This window comes from Fukomys damarensis, unplaced genomic scaffold (assembly GCF_012274545.1).
Source record: "Fukomys damarensis isolate Sample0158 unplaced genomic scaffold, DMR_v1.0_HiC HiC_scaffold_23, whole genome shotgun sequence".
Taxonomy (NCBI): domain Eukaryota; kingdom Metazoa; phylum Chordata; class Mammalia; order Rodentia; family Bathyergidae; genus Fukomys; species Fukomys damarensis.
In genome coordinates this window covers 50,658,703-50,679,468 of record NW_022900935.1, presented here as the reverse complement: position 1 = coordinate 50,679,468, position 20,766 = coordinate 50,658,703, and the positions used below count along the sequence as shown (strand labels likewise).

At 39.8% G+C, this 20,766-nt stretch overlaps 2 protein-coding genes across 16 annotated transcripts in view; one reads left to right on the top strand and one right to left on the bottom strand.

The window, feature by feature from the left end:
- Bptf (bromodomain PHD finger transcription factor) overlaps positions 1-14,341 on the top strand; it is a 134,251-nt gene extending 119,910 nt beyond the window's left edge. For 4 of the 15 annotated variants that reach the window (XM_019206422.2, XM_019206421.2, XM_019206415.2 and 1 more), the window contains 5 exons: positions 1,763-1,936; positions 2,653-2,845; positions 5,052-5,136; positions 9,179-9,365; positions 11,140-11,754. In XM_019206422.2, the coding sequence (XP_019061967.1) occupies positions 1,763-1,936; positions 2,653-2,845; positions 5,052-5,136; positions 9,179-9,365; positions 11,140-11,275 (775 nt within the window). In that variant the 3' untranslated portion in view covers positions 11,276-11,754. The other 11 variants (XM_019206423.2, XM_019206419.2, XM_033767842.1 and 8 more) reach the window with 9 other exon arrangements.
- Positions 14,342-19,068: 4,727 nt separating this feature from the next.
- The window catches only part of CUNH17orf58 (chromosome unknown C17orf58 homolog), a 4,432-nt gene continuing 2,734 nt past the window's right edge, over positions 19,069-20,766 (bottom strand). Inside the window, exons 3-4 of the mRNA XM_010616780.3 lie at positions 20,445-20,766; positions 19,069-19,989 (exon numbers count right to left, since the gene is read on the bottom strand). Of these exons, the coding sequence (XP_010615082.2) occupies positions 19,799-19,989; positions 20,445-20,766 (513 nt within the window). The 3' untranslated portion in view covers positions 19,069-19,798. The remainder of the gene's footprint in view (positions 19,990-20,444) is intronic.

Here is a 20,766-nt window from a genome sequence, read left to right as displayed (position 1 = left end):
ATAAATAAATAAATAAATAAATAAATAAATAAATAAAATGAAAAGAACTGCTTGTTGAATTTCTTTGCATAATAAGGCTTCTTTGGCCTTTGAAAGTATTCATTCAAATCACAGAAATTAATTTCACACAGAACTTCTTTAGAATATCAAAGTTTTGTAAAATGAGGTACACCTGTACTTTTTCTCATTGTATTGAGATTGCCTCATTAATTTGTAGATATTTCATATTTTTCAGTTTGCCATTATTAACCTTTCAGTATATCAGATTCATTTACTTTTTATTCTACTTGGAAGGAGTTAGTATTTTTAGGAATATTTTATAATCTCTCATACCAAACCAGCCCAGTTTGGGAATCTAGTTAAGAGTGACTCAGAATTCAATGCAAGTGCTGCACTTACTTCCAGGACATATACCCCACCACCCAGAAGAGGCAGCGTACAAAAGTACCTCAGAAGGTCCCCACCTGACAGGAAATCCTGTGTGACAGCCATTGACTGGTAATATGTTAAAGTACAGACCATGTATTGCTCCCTCACACTGATGACGCAGGTCAGTCTGTAGCATGAGGACAACTTGCAATGCTCTGGGTCAGTGGCGGCCAACCTCTGGCACATGTGCTGCAGCTGGCTGGCTGTTATTGAAAGCTCTTAAGAGGTTCGCCATCACTGTTCTAGGCAAATCTACCAAGAAACATGTCACTAGGACAAAGTGCCAGTAGCATCCAAAAATCCAGGTTTCCTTGAGATTCACATTAACTCTCCCAGGGACTGACGTGGCATTTCTATGCGTTGTGTATCAGCGCTTTTAGATACACTACACTCATTAACAGAGATGCTTCTGATTTTGCCTTTAGGGGGCCTGTATTACAAAAGGCTCTAGGTTGCCTACCATCACACACCCACACTGCTGATACTTGGAATCACACACTCACATTTGCTAGCTGCTACATACAGAACCTTTCAGGGTTTTAGATTACTGTCCTTACGTTTTTGTCCCTACCATGTATATCTAGTTTTGAACCAAAGCAGTTCCTTTAGGATTCTAGTTAATCAACCAGGCTACTTTCCACATTGTCCACACATGTTCTATGAACTGAAAAATTGGCCCATGTTTTAATCATCATGAGAGAGGGTCTTAATAGGATTAAATTCCAATGTCTATTTAGAAAGCTTGGCAGAGATTGAATTACTACATGTACTTTCCTTAGTTTTCTTCTTCATATCATATTTTGACCATTTATCTCCTGCACCTGGCTGACCTGCATGTTTCTTGTAGTGTTAACTTCTATTCGGTGTTTGTGCTTTGCTTTGTTTTCAAATTTAAATTGTGAGATACATTTTCAAACCTATCTTAAGAAATAGCCCTGATATTGAAATGGCTTCTGTGGAATAGGTTTGACAGATGTAAGTCTTTGATTCTTTGGCTTTGGTTTTTGTGCCTGTTATAGTTTTGCACACATTCATTAAGAGGAAGACATCACCATCAGTGTGTTGTTTATTTTCTCAAATTCTAGTATGTTTTTAAAGATCCATATTTCACTAAACAGTGTATTTGTTGAAATTGATGTGAGTGACTTTATGTTTCCACACTTGATACAGTATCAGATGCTGTAGTTTGTCAGGAGTAGCATGGTTGGATTCAGGATGTTTAGCTGACTCATTGCAGAAAGTTACTTGTGAATCAGGGCAGGAAAGACAGATGTAAGTACCGTGCAGCTCAAAATGACAATTACATTGTCATTTTCATTGTGAATACTTTTAGGTTCTATATTGGCTGTGATCTTTGTACTAACTGGTATCATGGAGAATGTGTTGGCATCACAGAAAAGGAGGCTAAGAAAATGGATGTGTACATCTGTAATGATTGTAAACGGGCACAAGAGGGCAGCAGTGAGGAATTGTACTGTATCTGCAGAACACCTTATGATGAGTCACAGTGAGTTCTGATAAGAGCATCATATTTAATAATGTAGGAAGCCAAATTGCTCTGACTGGTTATTTTAAAATAAAAAGAAAGATATTTTTCTGCATATATTATACACTTACATTACAAATTCCTTTCCATTTTTTTCTCTTTTTCCCTCTTTACCTCCCCTTCAAAATTTATGTTGCTTCATAGTGAATGCTTGAGATGCACTGGGGGGAAATATGGTTTACGGTAGATTTGATTCTTCAGTATTTTAACATAGAAATTAATGAGATTAAAATAGCCTCACTCATTTGGACTTTATCAGTGTTATCAGTGTTTGAAATAGTGCTCTATTGTAGGTTAGAAAAACACTAATTTTGGTACAAGCTCTGGGACTGTTATTAGCTTAAAGGATTTTGAGCTCCCATTTGATATGGTACTAGTTGAAAGATTTTTGGCTTCATTTTGTTTTGAGCTTTAAAATCAAATAAACGTTTTACATTTTCAAATTGGTTTTCCAATATTACACAGTACTCTTAAATTTCTACTGCTTCTTCTTAATATCAGAAATGCTAAATTAACACATTGGAATGTCAATCTTAAAAGTATTAAAACAACCAAAATAATAAAACTTTTACATCCCAGCTTTAGCAAATTTTTAGTTGCATGTTTTACTTAAAGCAAATTATAAGTGATATTACCTCATCTGTTTTGGATTCACATTTCCATTTCGGATCTTACAGATTTTATATTGGCTGTGATCGGTGTCAGAATTGGTACCATGGGCGCTGTGTTGGCATCTTGCAGAGTGAGGCAGAGCTCATTGATGAGTATGTCTGTCCACAGTGCCAGTCCACAGAGGATGCCATGACAGTGCTCACGCCACTGACAGAGAAAGATTACGAGGGCTTGAAGAGGGTGCTGCGTTCCTTACAGGTGAGAGCCCACTGTGTCGTATGAAAGTGAAATTAACCTGCACGACTTTGGAAAACACCCCCAAGATTTGCACTTCCCTTCTTTGAGTATCTGGTTCTTGGCTGACTCCAGCTTTTGAGATGAAGGACTTGACAAACGTCAGCCTTTCACATGCCAGTGGCATGAAGTATGGCGTTTCCACACACTACTTATTCTGTTCATCTGACAGTTAACAGTTAAAGGACTCACTTTTTTGTTGTTGTTGTTTTGTTTGTTTGTTTGGTTTTGAGACAGGGTCTCACTATGTAGCCCGGGCTGGTCTCGGACTCACAGCGATCCTCCTGCCTCACCCTCCCGAGTGCTGGGATTACAGGCATGCGCCACCATGCCTGGCTCACTTTTCTTTTAAACTTAAGTTTCTAAAGATTTTATCTCATGGCCATAGATTGAGCAACAGTATGATCAAAGCCTAGTTATTCCCTTCTATATTAGAAATAAAAAATAGTTGCACATGGTTTGCAAGATTGGGGAATGTTAGAGAAAGAATCGGGACGAGCACTCAGCTGCAACTTTTCTCCTGTCTTAATCAAAATCACAGAATTGGAAGAGCTGAGAAGAGAATCAGAATCTGAATATTTGGCTGAATGTTGTTTAACATCACATTCCTGCCACCTCATTACCTAAGCGTGGTAACCACTCCACACTTGGAACCTGCCTGCCCAGCTACAGAAGTGAGGCAGGTCATCGTGGAGGAGCAGAGTGCAGCTGTCATGACTCTTAAGCTAGGGCTGCACACCTCACACCATGGTCTTCAGCCTTAGAGAACCATTGTCATAGGGTGAGCTCATCTTATGTGATCTGTGATCAGAGCAGAAATTGTCTCATACATGGCCGGGGATCTAGCTCAGTGGTGCCACCACCTGCCTCACAAGTACCAGGTCCTGAGCTTGAAAAGAAATCATCTCATATAAAGCATTTCATCTCTCTTTAAGACTATAAGAATAATGACTAAGATACTAGTCTTGGAACATAAAAATGTTAGGCAGTGAACTGGACCGGGCCCTTAGTGAAAACCTTTATATATTTAATGCAGATGCATAGTGATTTTCAAGTCTTTAACATCATTTTGTCAACTGTTAAGATATAATATTAGCTATTCTAAGTACAGGACAGGTACCGGTAGAGTTAACGTTACCATAACATCCTATTAAGAGGGTGTTTTGCTTTTTTTTTGTACCAAGGATTGAACTCAGGACCTTGCAGTTGTGACGCAGGTGTGGTTGCCACTGAGAAGAATTTGTCTGTTGGCTAGGATATACCCAGATTTAAAGAACAGATGTATTCAGTAGGCTTTGATCATACATACATTTTGTAATTTTGAAAACAGTTTTCCAAACATAGATTTAGAATTCCAAAACTATGGTGAGAAGACTGTTTATTGGAATAATGCATGAGAAGCGTAATGGGAGAAATAGTTCCTTTATAAACACAAACATATATGAGTACATATATCTGTATGCACAAACATCTATCCTGCACCCAAAATGTGTCTCGTCTTGGTATGAAAATCATGTAGTTATATAGGACAGCAGTGATAATTGGGGATGAAGCTGATTAATTACTGCTGCAAAAGTGATCTCAATGGTGAGGGTGGGTATAGATGAGCGTGTACATGTATGTATGTGTAATTTTATAATTTTCACATAAATGAATACATGCTTGTGCGTACACACATGTGGGATATATTTGTATATAAGCGTACAGATAATAAGCTTCCCCTAGGTTTGTGGCTGGCCATACACATAGGCATCAGTTTAAAAAGCATCAGACCTCAGCTGTACAGTGAGACATTTCAATTATTTCCTTGAAATCTTTATAGTTATGCTGTTCTGCAGTACTTAGACGTGGACATTTGTCACATTTCAGTAGCTTAGACAACCATATGGTAATAATAACAGCATTCCACAAGAGAATAAACGTAAGATTGAAATGATTTAAAAAAAAGAATCTCAGCCAGGGATGTAGCTCAGTGGTTCTGCCGCCTGCCTCGCAAGTGCAAGGACCCGAGTTTGATCCCAGTACCAAAAAAAAAAAAAAGAATCTCACCTCTGTAAAACTGACTTGGAATTTAAGAGTTTATTGATATGATAACTCAATTGAGAACTGAACTAGAAGTAGTATTTCCACCTAACATAATAATAATAATGGTACTTGTTCTTCATTATAGGCCCATAAGATGGCCTGGCCTTTCCTTGAGCCAGTAGACCCTAATGACGCACCAGATTATTACGGCGTTATTAAGGAGCCCATGGGTAAGTATTGGGGATGAAAATGAAGTGTTTTCAGCACTGTCAGGAAGAGATAATTTATTGTCCATGTAATTGATATATCCTGAGAATATCAAGGACAAGGCTGGTGGTAGGATAAATTAAATTGGTATTGTCACTTAAACAGGTAAATTGGGAGCATCACAGTTTGTGCACACCCTTGAACCCAACAGTGTCATTTCTTAGGATTTACATGTGCAGAAGTATGTATTATTTGTAATAGTGTTTATAACTGCAAAAACAATGGAAATGAAATAGCTATCCATACAGTAACTACATCAAATGATAGGAGTGAAGCACTATGCAGCTCTGTAAAAGCATGCGTGAAATCAGTAAGTCAGTCGGGTTCTGTCTAACTCTCTGATCCTTCCGTCAGCTCTTCCTCATCTTTTCCAAAGGAGAGTGAAGTTAGTGGATCCACAGTAGAGATCCAAGAGAAAATAGACCTATTTCCCAGGAAAAAGTTGTTAAAAAATTACAGCCATAGGGCCGGGGATTTAGTTCAGCAGTTCGGTGGCCTGCCTTTGCCTTGCAAGCACAAGGAGCTGAGTTCGATCCCCGGTACCCAAAAAAAAAAAAATTACAGCCAGAACTGATTGTATTAAATGAACAGTTACATAGGTAGTAGCTCCATTATGCAATGGATAACGCATTGAACTTCTAAATGAGCAAATAGATATAAGTGATTGTATTTAAAGATAATATATCTCTAAGAGGAATTACTTTTAAAGCTATCAATTTTTAGGTGGGTAGGGTTTTTGTTTGATGGCAACTTAAAAGAGGAGGAACCATGAAGAGGAAATAAATGAGGTTTTAGTTAAAACTGAAAACACACACTCCAGTGTTTCTTGGAGATGAGGCTGCATTCTGGAAATGGCACCCTTGGGCGATGTCCTCATTGTGTGAACATTGTAAGAGTGTCCTTGCACACAGCTAACTGGTGTGAGTGGAGACAGCCTTCTGGGACCCTGTTGTATGTGGGGACCGTCACTGATGAAAAGGTCGTTATGGGACCTTCATTCTCCTGGTGTCCAAGAATAAACTGTACATGTTTCAGATTTGTATAGTCCCCTTCACACCTGGGGTTGTTTGTTAAAATACACTAATAAATTCTGCTGATAAAAATAATGCAGTTGCTGGGGATTTAGCTCAGTGGTTCCACCACCTGCCTTGAAAGCACAATTACGTGAGTTCGATCCCTGGTACCAAAAATAATAAAACAAAAATAATAATAATAATAATGCTTTTGTAGAAAATTTAGGAAATAAAGAAAGAGAAGATAAAAGCTGGGAATTTAGCTCAGTGGCACTGCACCTACCTCACAAACACAAGGGTCCTGAGTTCAATCCACAGTACCAAAAAGCAAAATCAAAAAAAAAAAAAAAGAGAGAGAGAAGATAAAGGCACCTTTTACCTTTTCTTGGCCAGGGATTTAGCTCAGTGGCACCGTACCTGCCTGGCAAGCATGAGGTCCTGAATTCAATCCTTCATTCCAAAAAAAAAAAAAAAAAGCCTGAAGTACCCTTTCTTCATTGAATCAAGAAGCCTCTTCCATAGAGAGAGCTGTGATTTTTGCTATTCTCCTATGCTTATTAAAATTGAGATGGAAAAAGCAAATTGAGACAGGGTGGTAAATGCAAATATTTCCCTGTTTCGGTCATCTTCAAAAAATGATTTCAGGGCTGGGGATGTAGCTCAGGGGGATCTGCACCTGCCTCGCAAGCGCAAGGTCCTGAGCAATCCCTGGTACCAAAAAGAAAGAAAGAAAGACAGAGAGAGAGGGTTTAGTAATTGAATATATCTGCACTTTTTAACCAAAATTCTTTTTTTTTTTTTTTTTTTTTCTTTTTTTCGGTAACAGGGATCAAACTCAGGACCTCGTGCTTGCCAGGCAGGCATGGTTCCTCTGAGGTACATCCCCAGCCCAAAATCCTTTTCTTTTCTTTTTTTTTCCCCCCTCAAAATCCTTTCCTTAACAAGCTAGATTTTTTTGTTTGTTTGTTTGGTTTGGTTTGGTTTAGTACGGTACCAGGGATTGAACTCAGGACCTTGTGCTTGCAAGGCAGGCAGCAGAACCACTGAGCTAAATCCCTGGCTCTCTTTCTTCTTTTTTGTAGCAGGGATTGAATTTAGGACCTTCTGCTTTTGAAGCAGGCGGTGGAACCAGTGAGCTAAATCTGCCCACCACCCCCACCCCCACCCCTCTTTGGTACAGGGGATCGAGCTCTGGTCCTTGTGCTTGTGAGGCAGACTCTGGAAGCACTAAGCCAAATCCCCGGGCCTTTTTTTTTTTTTCCCCCTGCTTTTGTTAAAACCACAGTAGGACCAGGGATTTACCTCAGTGGTGCCGTGCCTTCCTTGCAAGCGCAAGGTCCTCAGTTTGATCACCAGTGCCAAAAGCAATCCCCTGCAAGCATATCAGGTGTGTTATCGACCTATGTTATTTTGTTTTGTATGCTATGGATGGAATGCAGGCCTTACCCATGCTATGCAACAATTTTAATTGAATAAAACTAGAACACTATAACTCATTATTTATTTAACTCATTTATTTAATCATTAAAAGAGTTTTTAAAGTTTCTTTGCAGTTTTTGCTAGTACTGCCAACATGGCAGTGAACATCTTTGGTTCAGGCATCTACCTGCACTTGTTTGCTTAGAAAAAAATTTCTAGAGTTAGAATTTCTGGCTTAAAGAAAATACTTTCAAATTATACTTCAGTAATCTGAATCAGTTCCCACTAGTAGGACGTATATGTCTATATCCTTTCTTCTGCACTCAGACTGAAGGAGTTGTGGATATAACCCAGTGGTACAGTGCTTGCTTACCTTGTGTGAGGCCCTGGATTCAAGTCCCAGGATTGCAAAAATAAATAACTTGCTGGTCGTGGTGGCGCACGCCTGTAATCCCAGCACTTGGGAGGCTGAGGCAGGAGGATCTGTGAGTTTGAGACCAGCCTGGGCTACATAGTGAGTTCCAGGTCAGTCTCAACTACATAGTGAGACCTTGTCTTTAAAAAAAACAAAAACAAATAAATAAATAGCTGGGAATTATCACTTTTTTAAGGGTAATTTTTTTTTAGTCTGTGAAAATATTTCAAATGTAATATGTTTGATGTACAAATGTAGATATCACCAAGGTGTAAGGTGTAACATTTACCACTACCAACTACTGTATAACAAAAATAATCACTATAAAAGCTTAAATTTGCTGGGCAAGCTATTGCAGACCTATAGTCCCACACTTGGGGGACCGAGGCAGAAAGATTACACGTTCAGGCCTGGCCTCATTTATTTTATTAAATAAAGTTAATAAGTAGGACTAGAGATAAACCTCAGTGGTAGAGCACCCCTGTGCTGCATCCCAGTAACCCCCCCACAACTTTAAATTATTGTTAATACATTAATTGCCCTTAAATAACAATGACAATAATATGACTATTCCAAGACAAAAGTGAGCAAAGTATATGAATAGGAGACTCCCACGGAAAAAATTCAAACTAGTGAAGATACACGAAGTCAAACACTTTTCAATATCCAAATTAATAAAATTAAAAATTATAACGCTAGCCTGTTAACAAATCAGTTATCAGGGCCAGGGATTTAGCTCAGTGGTTCTGCTGCCTGCCTTGCAAGCACAAGGTCCCGAGTTCAATCCCTGGTACCAAAAAAAAAAGGTGGCGACTGGGCGTTTAGCTTAGTGGCACTGTGCCTGCCCATGAGTTTGATCCCCAGTACCAAAAAAATAAAAATTTAAAAAAATTTTTAAAATACAAAACAAAGTTGTGGCTGGGGATTTAGCTCAGTGGTGCCACCGCCTGCCTCGCAAGCGCAAGGTCCTGAGTTCGATCCCTGGTACCAAAAAAAAGTAGGAAAAGTGATAGTATGTTCTTCATGAAGTACATGAGTCTCCAGTGGTAAAGGCGCGTGGTTCCAGGACTGTAAATACGTATAATAGTCAAAATTGCAGGATGTATTTACTGGAAAACATTAAAGCTCTGAAAATGTTTTACATTTTGTGTTTTTAAGACCTTGCCACCATGGAAGAAAGAGTACAAAGGCGATATTATGAAAAGCTGACAGAATTTGTGGCAGATATGACCAAAATTTTTGATAACTGTCGTTACTACAATCCAAGTGACTCCCCTTTTTACCAGTGTGCAGAAGTTCTTGAATCATTCTTTGTACAGAAATTGAAAGGATTCAAGGCTAGCAGGTGAGCAAATGTGTTCAATGTTCTGAATTAATTTTGCTCCTTAAACTTTCCCTGTCTTATCTGAGGAATCAGACAGTGAAGTATGTGGTAAATCTGAACCAGAAATTTAAGACTGGTATTATGATGTACTAACAGGGACGAGTGGAGAGAGGCTCACTAATGAGGAGTTACTGGGTCTGCTTTTGCCAGGCCTTTGTCTTAGAATTTAAATCCTTTTTTAAAATTCCGAGAGCCCCTGTTGAACGCTCGCACAGGCCAGGTGCTGTCTGAAGTGCTGTGGTGCATGGACACCAGCAGCGAGACCTCTTGCCTCCTTCAGTTTGCATCCTGTAGGGGATGAAGAAATGGAGGATGGCCACCCTTGGGGGGAGACCAGAAAGGAGGGGATTTAGGTACTTCACATTGATTCCAGTGTGCTCTGTCTTTGAAGTTGTAAAGTGTCTGTTTTTCTGTGTACATGTTCTGTAGGCAAAGCCAGACTATAAATGCATAGGCCTTTTCCTTGGATATCTGGTGATATCAAAGTACTGAGTAACTTTGCATGAAGTGTAGTTACTGTGACCTTTGTGCCCTTCTGTTTCTGAACTTGAGCCCCCTTCTCAAATCCATGATTTTCTTTCTTCTCATAAAAGCCTGGTTTCCTTTTCTGTGATAATTACCATCATTCTTTAACCTTGAATTAATTACTCACCATACCCAGTCCACCAACCCATGAGTTCACTTATCCAGAGGCATTCAGATTGGGTAGACTTTGGCTAGGTTGGGGCCTGGGCCTCTGTGTGTTTCTAAGGAATTCCACACCAGGTGTAAGAATGGATGTTCGGGACCAGGGGTGTAGCTCAGTGGAACGCTCCACGTGTTCAGGGAAAGTTTTTTTTCTCAGCTGAATATCTGCATAAAGCCAAACAAGTGTAGAGGCACTTAAGTTTTTGAATGTAAGGAAAGGTCATCCTTTCTTGGCAAGTTGTCATAAGATATGTGCTGTAGCAAAAATAAGGAAGCAAATAGAGAAATAAGACCTTAGGTCCAGGAAGCAAAAAGTAATGAAAATTGCACTCACCTGGGGTTACATTTATAGAGCGGTCCTACCAGTGGGCTCTCCAAATTGGAGTGGAAGCAGAAGTTCTCCTAAAGCACAGTGATTCTTACATTAGGTGATTTGGTTAATATGGAAAAACATAAGACAGTGATTAAACCAACGAGCTCAAGGAATCAGAAAAGACAAACTTGAGCCGGGGATTTACCTCAGTGGTTCTGCCACCTGCCTCGCAAGCACAAGGTTCCAAGTTTGATCCCCAGTACCAAAAACAAAAACAAAAGACAAACTCCACAAAAAGTAAAAAGGTATACATAAATTCCTTCTTAGGTGCTATGGAGAAAAATTTTACATTGTTACATCAATAACATCAATCTTCAGTTTTTAGAATCAACTTGTAGACAAAGCATAAAAACATAATTTTAAGTTATAAGGAAATAAAACTGTAACTCAAAAATGAGAGGTGGGAAAATAGTCAAATGAGCCCAGTTTTCATTTGCCACAGCAGGGTTTAAACAACTTAAAATTGGTAAAACAAGAAATGACAGTATAAGAAATCTGTCCAAAAAACTGAAAGTGAAAATACTTGATCTCAGGGGTCCTGGACTTTAGGTTGAATGAAAAAAGACACAAGCACACACTCTCTCACTACATGTCGCTTTGCACTTTCTGATTTGTGCCAAGGGTGAGTGGTGGCAGCTGCTGATGAAAGCAAGGAAAACCCTCTGTCGTTCCTAGGGCTTGCGCAAGACAAAGGAATTTGAGAAGGGAGGCGGGGGCCCAGCCGCTGGGTCTGTGCACCAGACTGGCCACTTCACGCTCTGGGGACTGCGGTTACTGCTGGGGATTGAACACTGGATCTCTTGTGTGCTAAGGAGTCTCAGTGCTACACCCCCAGGCCAAAGAAGCCACTTAGGACTTCTTGCCACCTATTTTATGTAGCTTCTTATATACTCAAGTTTCTATAATTTTCATTCCAAGAACATGGAAGATAAACAGAGACGTTTGCTCAATTGTGCTTAAATAAATCGCAGTGGCAGGAGTTACATAAAAGCAACTCCCTGGGGCTGGGGATTTTTCTCAGTGGTTCGGCTGCCTGCCTCGCAAGCACAAGGTCCTGAGTTCAGTCTCTGGTACCAAAAAAAAAAAAGCATCTCCTTGACTTTTTAGAGAATGTCTGATATTTCCAGGTTTAAGGCAGAATGAAACATTAAATAGCCAGTCACTGAAACTAGTTATTTCCTTTGCCATATTTCCCCATTTTTAATTTATGATCTCCAGTATTGTTTGTACATTATTTTCATTACTGTATTTTGTTAAGATTCATCATTTATACCATCCATATTCTTTCTTTTACAGATTGTGATATCTTTAGTCTGAATTTTTAACTGGAATCAGAACTGGATATTGGGGTCACTGTTTATTATACCACATGGTTATCTCATTCAAAATTGTCCCCCCCAAAAAAACTAAGATTAGTTAATATAAATTTAATGTTAAAAAGATGTATATTGGCAGAAAATTTATTATAGCAGCCATGTTGAACAATATATTTAAAAATTGTATACTCTTGCAATACTGTATTTATCTACTACTACAATATAAAGTATTTTGACTTAGTCCTGATAACTGTACAGTAATTTGGTTTACTAATGAAAGTTGTGAATAAAACTGTGAAACTAGAAAGAGTTTCTTGGGCTTTAATATAAAAATGTTCTTTTAATATTGTTATTCCTCTTTTAATATAATGTTTCCCTTCATATTTCCCAAATCACTGTAAATAAACAGGTGCACATCTTTTATGCAGTGGTAATGCTTCTGTAAATGTCTCTACTTGTCCCGTTGGTTAGGAATGTTGTAATCTTTATTGGACAAACATACTTGTCCCGTTGGTTAGGAATGTTGTAATCTTTATTGGACAAACATATATATATTTTTTTTTTTAAATACTGGTTTTTTTCCAGTGATCTATCATGTTAGTGTACAGTGAAAAGGTTTAACATTTTAAGCTAAAAATTTAATTGTTCTCTTAGATTTGCTTGCCAAGGATGAATGAAAGAACATGGCTGCTTCCCCCCAGACTGGCTGACCTTGGCATCCACATAAAGCATCGTTGTTTTAAAAAATGAAGGGTGCTTAATTGTTCCCTTTTTTCTGTATTCTGTAGGTCTCATAACAACAAACTGCAGTCTACAGCTTCTTAAAGTTCAGCGTGTTAACATAAAATACAGCAAGAATCTGGTTGTCTGAACTATTTTAAATTAAGGAGCCAGATGTTTTTAGTCAGGTTATCCTGACAAGACTTGACCTAAACTTCATTTTTATTGGTCATAACAGTCTAAATATATTCTTGGCCAATTTTGTCCAACGGACAAGGGAAAAGCAAAGTCAACGACACCATTATCTCTCAAGATCAAATGGTTTTACTATTGTGGCAGAAGCGGGAAAACTTTGTTTATTGAAAAAAAAAAGAAAAAGCAAGAAAAAAGATACTATGGGGTCAAGTGTAACTCCATGGAAATGCCACGTCTGCTCTTCAGTGAAGAAGCTGGTTTAGAGTCTCACAGAAAACTTTTGACTGTATTTATTTATTGTTGCAAAAAAGACGCTTTTTTATTGCTGCCCTCATTTGTCAGCTAATTATTTTTTCTTATAAAATCCAGCCTCAGTTACATGTAATCCATCCTGTATCTTATCATGATTCCTGTAGGTAAAATACAAGATGACCTCTAGATGTCTTTTCTTTCTATGAAAGGAGCTGCTATGTACACACGTGCACACACACACACAACTGGGAATCAACAATGAGTTTATTGTTCGTGGTAGACAAAAATTAAGCTTGCAGAAAGGTTGGGCTAAGCGATCCTGGAGTACAGACTCTGTTGCCTTGAATATATCAGTACAGTTGTCTTTTCCTCTGCACCAGGCTAAAATGACAAAATCTATTTGAAGGTATCTTGTTTGTAAACATTTGTCAGATTCTAATTTTTTTCTTTTTGTATTAAAATTCAACTATGGATGTATATGAAACAAAATAAATGGAGATAATTTTTCTCCCACAGATGGAGGTGTCTTTGTGCGCTAATGGTTATCTGTCAGCCTCTGTGGGGAAGGGAGGGGGTTCCCGGGCTAAAAGGCAGAAGGGTCTGATCAGACCCGGATTTTTCAGGACAGTAGTGGCCCTTTGTAGTATAATTCCCAGTCCATTGTTACCACGTCAGCAAAAATCTCCAGGGATGCTAACGCTGTTACATTGGTTGATCGATTGATGGAACCAGTGATGATGGTAGTAGAACACAGTCACATCGCCCTCAGTTGTACTTTCTGGGATTCTAGGCAGATGAACAGTTAGGACAGCTACTGAATTCGTATGAAGGACATTTTTAAGATTATCTCATCCTCTGTGAATTTTTTCTTGGTTGGATTAGTTTTCATCCTAGTAGCATAAACAGTGGGGAGACAAAGGAAACAGCAAAGGAAGGTGTATTTTGCGTGGTTTTCCTTTTGGTGTTCTAACTGTCCACATTGTATTACTGTGTTGCAATAATGGCTTCTCTGAGATCTGCCACAGTTAGATTAAGCAGCTTTGCAAAAATTTCCCTAGATTTTGCACTAATTCATATCAGCTTTGGCCTACCAAGTTCTGAAATTCACCTAATTGTTTTTTAAAAGTTTCCTTCTGTTCAGTGTTGTCCTGCTATGCAAAACCTTTCCCAGACCTTAGTTTCTAAAAAGAAAGATGTTGCTATAGTTCCTAATTCTTTCTTATTACAGGCTCAGGTGTGTAGGTTCTTCTGTCTGGGTTAATTTTATGTAATGGAGCCCATTCCTTTTTGTACATAAAGATGTCACTTAAACCTATGCTTACAAACTAAAAAGACTAATTGCTCAATATGGAAACAAAGTTTTTGCTTAAAATATTAAAATGGAAGTAGTTAAATACAGGTTATTTTGTCCTTTAGTTTTTAAAAAAATGTTACATATTGTATGCACTGTGCTGCTGCAAGAATTCTACATTTTAACAAATTATAATGATTCTGCATCTCATCACATCACAGTATTTCTGTACGACTTATTCATATATATAAATATAAATGGGTTTACTCATTTAAAACTTGTTACGGCAAGAACTTTCCTAGCTGTAGGCAGTAGATTGCTATGTTTTTAACAAATTGTGGCAAATTCTAAACAGTAATTCTTTTTGTACCTTAATAGGACATTTCATCCTAGAAAAATAAAATAATGTATTTGACATTGGATTTGGTGCAGTTTCTAATGAAACAATGGTTGGTTATTTTCTGAAGCTGTTGGCATTGTCATATTGTACAAACTAGATAAATTTTATGTAAATCCTGAGACCAGGAAGATGTTAATTTCATATGTGTATTTAAATGGTATGACATTTTTTGCAACTGTTATCACCCTAGAAATACATAAAAACATTTTATAGTTTTTATCAACTATAGAGCTTTAGTCTTTCAAAAGTAATTTTTGAAAAACATTCTTATTTCAAAAGCTGCTTTTCTATTAGTATCCTTTGACAAGCTCCTATTCAATAAGATATTAAGCTATTTTGCTTTCAGTAATCCAAGTGGTATAATGCACATTCGTGATACTATGAGGATGTTTCTACTCCAGTCTTTGGGCCTGTAAATATACTTAACTTGCGTAAATAGATTTCTTAGGCTAAAGTATTTTCAGTGTTTGTTATGCTTTATCGGCTAAGTTCACAATCCTTGAGATCATAAAAACTATTTTCTTAATATTGATAAGGCTTTTTTTCCTAGCCAAATTCTGCAGGGTTTGTATTTAACCTGCAGTAGGTTTTTTAAAAAATTGTGTAAATTTTGGAAATATTTTCTAACGGGAACATTTAATTACCTTTTTATACTACAAGTGGCCTGGAGTGTTAGACCTTGAGATGTGCTCTTGTTTGTAACCTACCTTCTAGAATCTACGAATAAAAGTTCTTTCCCTATTTCTATTCATTTCTATTAGGCAAACTCCTGGCTTCTTTGTTGTGTTTCTGACATTACAGAGCCAACCTGGGACCCTTTTAAAATCTCCACACACCTGCAGATTCACGATGGCTAGAGCTCTACAGCATTCAGTCTTCTGCGATTGAGGCTCTTCCCTAGAAGTCTTGGGCTTCTTGGCCTTAAAATGAGAATATCTCATGGGCAAAATAATGGCTTTGGGACACTTCTGGGAGAAAGGATTAGCTGAGGAATGAATGCTTTTAATAATCTGAAATAGTGAAGGAATTATAGATACTTAGAATGAGATACCAAAAAATATTGCCCAGAAGATCACACCACTTGATCCAGTTTGAACCAAATTCAGCTAAAGAAGTAAGCTGTGTTTTTTTGCTTGTCTTGTTTTGGTTTTTGTGGGGTGGTTAGTACTGGGGATCCAATTTGGGTCCTTGTGTTTGCACAGCAGGTGGCACCACTGAGCTAAATCTTACCCAACCCTAAGTTGTGGTTTTTTTGTTGTTGTTTTGGGGTTTTTTTTGTTTTTGTTTTTGTTTTTGTTTTTGTTTGTACCATGGATTGAACTCAGGATCTTGAGCTTGTGAGGCAGGTGGTGGAACCACTGAGCTATTTTGTTTGTACCATGGATTGAACTCAGGATCTTGAGCTTGTGAGGCAGGTGGTGGAACCACTGAGCTAAATCCCTGGCCCGCTAAACTGTGTTTTTCAAATGATCAAATCCAGGGCCGGGGATTTAGCTCAGTGGTTCCACCACCTGCCTCAGAAGAAGTGCAAGGTCCTGAGTTAGATCCCCGGTACCAAAAAAAAAAAGATGTAAAGCCATAAAATGATCAAGTCCTGCTTTATCCAACTTGTATTTTACGTGTACTGAAATTGAGGCTAAGTGCTGTAGGTGGCAAATCAGTGTTTTCATGTATGTATGCTTTCCAGACGATTCTGGAGAATGAACCGTGGCAAATGGTGTTACTGCACGCAGTGACAGCTTTAATGAGAAGATGGGATGCTAGTGAATTGCTCTTCAAGGCAACAAAGTTTTATTGAGGGACTGTTAATGTGTTTATATAGGCACTAAAGGTCTCATCTTTACAGCACACATCCATGTGCTAAGAAAGTAAGACAAAGGGATTTGAAACTATAATGAATTTGCTCATTAAACTATTCAGTAGAATTAAAGATTGTGTCTAAGGTCCTGAATACTGAAAATGAGCTTTTTTTGAGCTAGGAATGTAGCTCAGGGGCACCGCACCTACCTGGCAAGCACAAGTGTCCTGAGTTCTATTCCTGGTTTTGCCCCCCGCCCACCCAAAAAAGGAAAAGGAGGTTTCTTACCCATTCCTTTGCTTTGTTTTGCCCAGTCTGAAATTACCAGTCTGTTCTCCATTGTCTTCTGTTCACTTCTTCAGCTCTCTTCTGTTCTACCTCACTTGAGCCTGACTGTTCTTGCCTTGCAGACCTGGATTTGGTGTTTTGGTTTTGTTTGGTTGTTTGGTTGGTTGGTTGGTTGTTTGAGACAGGGTCTCACTATGTGGTTGAGACTGACCTGGAACTCAGTGCTGGGATTACAGGCATGTGCCACCATGCCCTGGCAAGACCTGGATTTGTACAATGGTGTTCATCTTTATCCCGGCAGTTGTTTAAGAACCTGCCCTGCATGTGTTTGTGGCCATGTGTAGTCACCATGTAAGTTCCAAGTATCACAAATATCAGGACTCTGGCATTTTTTAATGTTTCAAATTTTTTCACAAGTAGTACTATTATCAAACCATTCTACATCCAACCTTTATGTGAAAGTGTCTAGACCCATTTATAGTCTATGCTTTAAAATCTTACTAGAACCGGGTGTGGTGGTGCACGCCTGTAATCCCAGCACTCGGAAGGCTGAGGCAGGAGGATCGCTGTGAGTTTGAGACCAGCCTGGGCTACACAGTGAGTTCCAGGTCAGTCTCAACTACATAGTGAGACCCTGTCTCAAAAAAACAAAAATAAAAAATTAAATAAAATCTGACTAGGGCATCTTTCCCCTTTTTTGTGTGAAAGTGTGCTGGGGATTGAACTCAGGACCTTGTGGTTTTGCACTGCAGTTGCGAGACAAGTAAGGTGCTGCTGAGCTAAATCCCCAGCCCTCATGTTTAGGGTTGCGGGGAGACTGGGGGTTGAACCCAGGACCTTCACTAAGTTATATCCCCAGCCCTTTTTAGTTTATATTTTGAAAAGTGTCACCAAGTTTTCCAGACTTGGCTCTGATTTAATGGATCCTCCTGGCTCAGCCTCCCAGAGTGATGGAATCACAAGCATGTGCTTCTGTGCCTGCCTTAATTTTGTCTTAACCCTAGCTGTACGTGGTGGTGCACACCTGTAATCTCAGCACTCTGGGAGGCTGAAGCAAGATGGCTCGTGTGTGTGTGTGTGAGCACAGGTTGGGTGACTTAGCAAGATCGTACTTCAAAATAAAAAATGGAGGTTTAGCTCATTGGTGCTGCCACCATCTGCCTTGCAAGCACAAGGTCCTGAGTTCGATCTCCAGTACAAAAAAAAAAAAAAAAAAAAAAGGAAAAAAGAAAACAGCTCTTCATTAGCTGTATACTCTGCCAGTAGTTTATGTAACAACAGCTGATTATAAAAAAAATTTCAAACACTACTGGGGTTCAGACCCAGGGCCTCAAAGCATGATGGGCATTCTACCACTGAGCTACATCCCCAGCCCTTTTTATTTTGAAACGGATCTCGGTAAGTTGTCCAGACTGGCCTTGAACTTGGAATCCTCCTGCCTTGGCTTCCCTTGTAGCTGAGATTACTGGTAATACTCTCTCGCTCTCTCTCCCTTTCCCTCTCTCCTCTCCTCTCTTCTGTCTCCTCTCTGTCTGTCTCTCCCTCCCTCCCTCTTTCCCTCCCTCTTTCTCTCTCTCTCTCTCTCTCTCTCTCTGTCTCTCTCTCTCTCTCTCTCTTCTTTGGTACCAGTGTTTGAGACCTTGCACATGAGAAATAAATTTAGGAAAAACTAATTTCTGGAACATTAGATGAGTCCTTTAGAAATGGTCTGCTAGAGAATAAAACTTCTCAACTTTACCCTCCATGCTTGAGGCAAAAGATGAAATAGGGTCACATTACGATGTCTTACGCTCTTGCCACTTGCTTTCCTGACAATTGTTGTGCCTCACCCTGAACGTCCTTAGACACATGCTTCTGTGTTCCATTTGTAACTGAAGACACATTGTGAGCTCCCAGAGCCCCTCACCACAACTCCAAATGGGCTGCTTACTGTCTTTTGATAATATTCACAAATTCTGGGGCCAGGGATTTAGCTCAGTGATGCTGCCGCCTGCCTCGCAAGTGCAAGGTCCCAAGTCCCATCCCCCAGTGCCCCCCCAAAAAAACAGTAATCACAAATTCTTGGTGTCTCTGTTCATGGTGCTTCTGATTAACTGAACTACAGTGCCAGGGATTTAGCTCAGTGGTGCTGCACCTGCCTTGCAAGCACAAGATCCTGAGTTTGATTCCCAGGACCAAAAAAATCCACTGAAGTACAGCTTAATCTGAAAAATTGTGACATCTTTGTGAACTCAAGTATGGGGCGCATGTTTGAGAAAAGCCTTTTCTCAAATCTTTAGGTTCAGTGAGACAAAATGCATCCAAGATCTAATTTCAAAGCAAGGTTTACTGCTTTTACAAATACAAACATGATACTTGGTCTTAATAGAAAAATGACATCAGATACACCCACAGTATGTTTAGCATTGAAATACACTGCTAGGTTGACACAAAACACAAGTTATTAGAAGCAGGAAAGTATGAAAATATCTTACATTTTGGTACATCAGGAACACTTTGAAAAATCTTTTGCTTGAATTAAGCCCTTTGGTACTCTTTAAATGTAAATTTTTAATAGTTGTCCTGGGCACTGACCTTAGTGTTTGGTCTAAATGATATTTCTTATGTAAATATCTTTTGACTAGTGTGCTTATTATGTACAGAATTTAAAATGTGATGGTTTAAATATAAAGTGTGGTTTGATCCTGATATAAACTATTCAAAGTTGTATATTTAAACTCAAAAATTTTTGTGAACTCTCTACTGAAGAATGTGTTAAATTAAAATAATTTAAAAATTTAACGTGAAGCAGTGATCTGTTCACTGGACAGGTCAAGTGATCTGAGCTGCGTGAGTCACTCTGCCAGGCAGTACAGTTCAGTAACTGCCACTGAGCTCAGGAACATGCCATTTAAGAAGCATCTTGTAGATTCAAAAAAAGTGACATCGAGATTAGAGTTGGAACTGTACAGGTTGTTCATAACGGAGCTGTGAGCCCAGTTTTAAAGGAAGACCCCATTACATGAGTATAAACCCTTCTGGTCTTATCGCTGAATTCCAAGTCTTGCGATCCTTCCGTGCCAGGACGGAGTGTTTCAGGCGCACTGGGTGTGAACTGCACCTTGAACCTGCCGGTCCCTTTTCCTGTTAAACCTTTTGACATAGCTGCTGCTGCTCCTGACCAGTCCGTCTCCTGGACGCAGGCGCCCTCTCAGGACCTGGAGCAGAGCTGTGGGGAGCTGGCGTCTCTTGTGGTAGATGTGACCCATCACAATGTACCTGCTGCCTGAATAAAGTAACCAAAAACAGTGTCACTGAAGTGCCAGGAGACATACGTGAGAACCTTAAGACATGCCTGAACTCAAATCGTCTTGCCACACATACCGAAACAACCCACAGGCAACGTTACAGAACAGAGGTCCTAATCTAGAAGAGTCGAGCAGATATTCACCCGCGAGCCACAAAAGGGCTTCTCGGTTTCGGTACCGAAGCCCTGATTTACCCTGGCAACGTGCGGCGTTCGCGCCACGAAACTCGCTGAGCGCCTGCTGCGTGCCAATCCCTGCCGATCTCACCTCGGGGAGGGGCCGGGATACCTGAGCTCCGGACCCCGTTCTGCGCCGAACGCCCCCAAACAGTGCAATGGCCACCAACCGCAGCTGCACTCCTCCGGCACCCAGGTTCCAAACGCTGACACAAAGTAATAATCCAAGAAGAGGTTATTTAGGGCAGTTTCATTACCGGGTTTAAACTCTGGACAGGGCTTACTGCAGCTGGAGGAGTCCAGGGCCAGTAGGTGGACTCGGAAGAAGAAGCCGTCGGGAGTGATGTAGAGGCGGCTCATCTTGTACAGCCCGGCCCGGTCCACCAGCAGGCTCACCAGCCGGATCCCGGCGCCAAGCTCGTCCACGTCGTGCACGATTCCGTTCACGGCTGCTTTCAAAACACAGGTTTGGAGAACAGCGTCACACTGACTTCCTCTCACTGTCCCGTGGACCGAGCAAACACAAAGCACCCCAAAGGTCCAGGGCCCCTCGCATCCAGCGGGTGGTGTCTCTCCGGG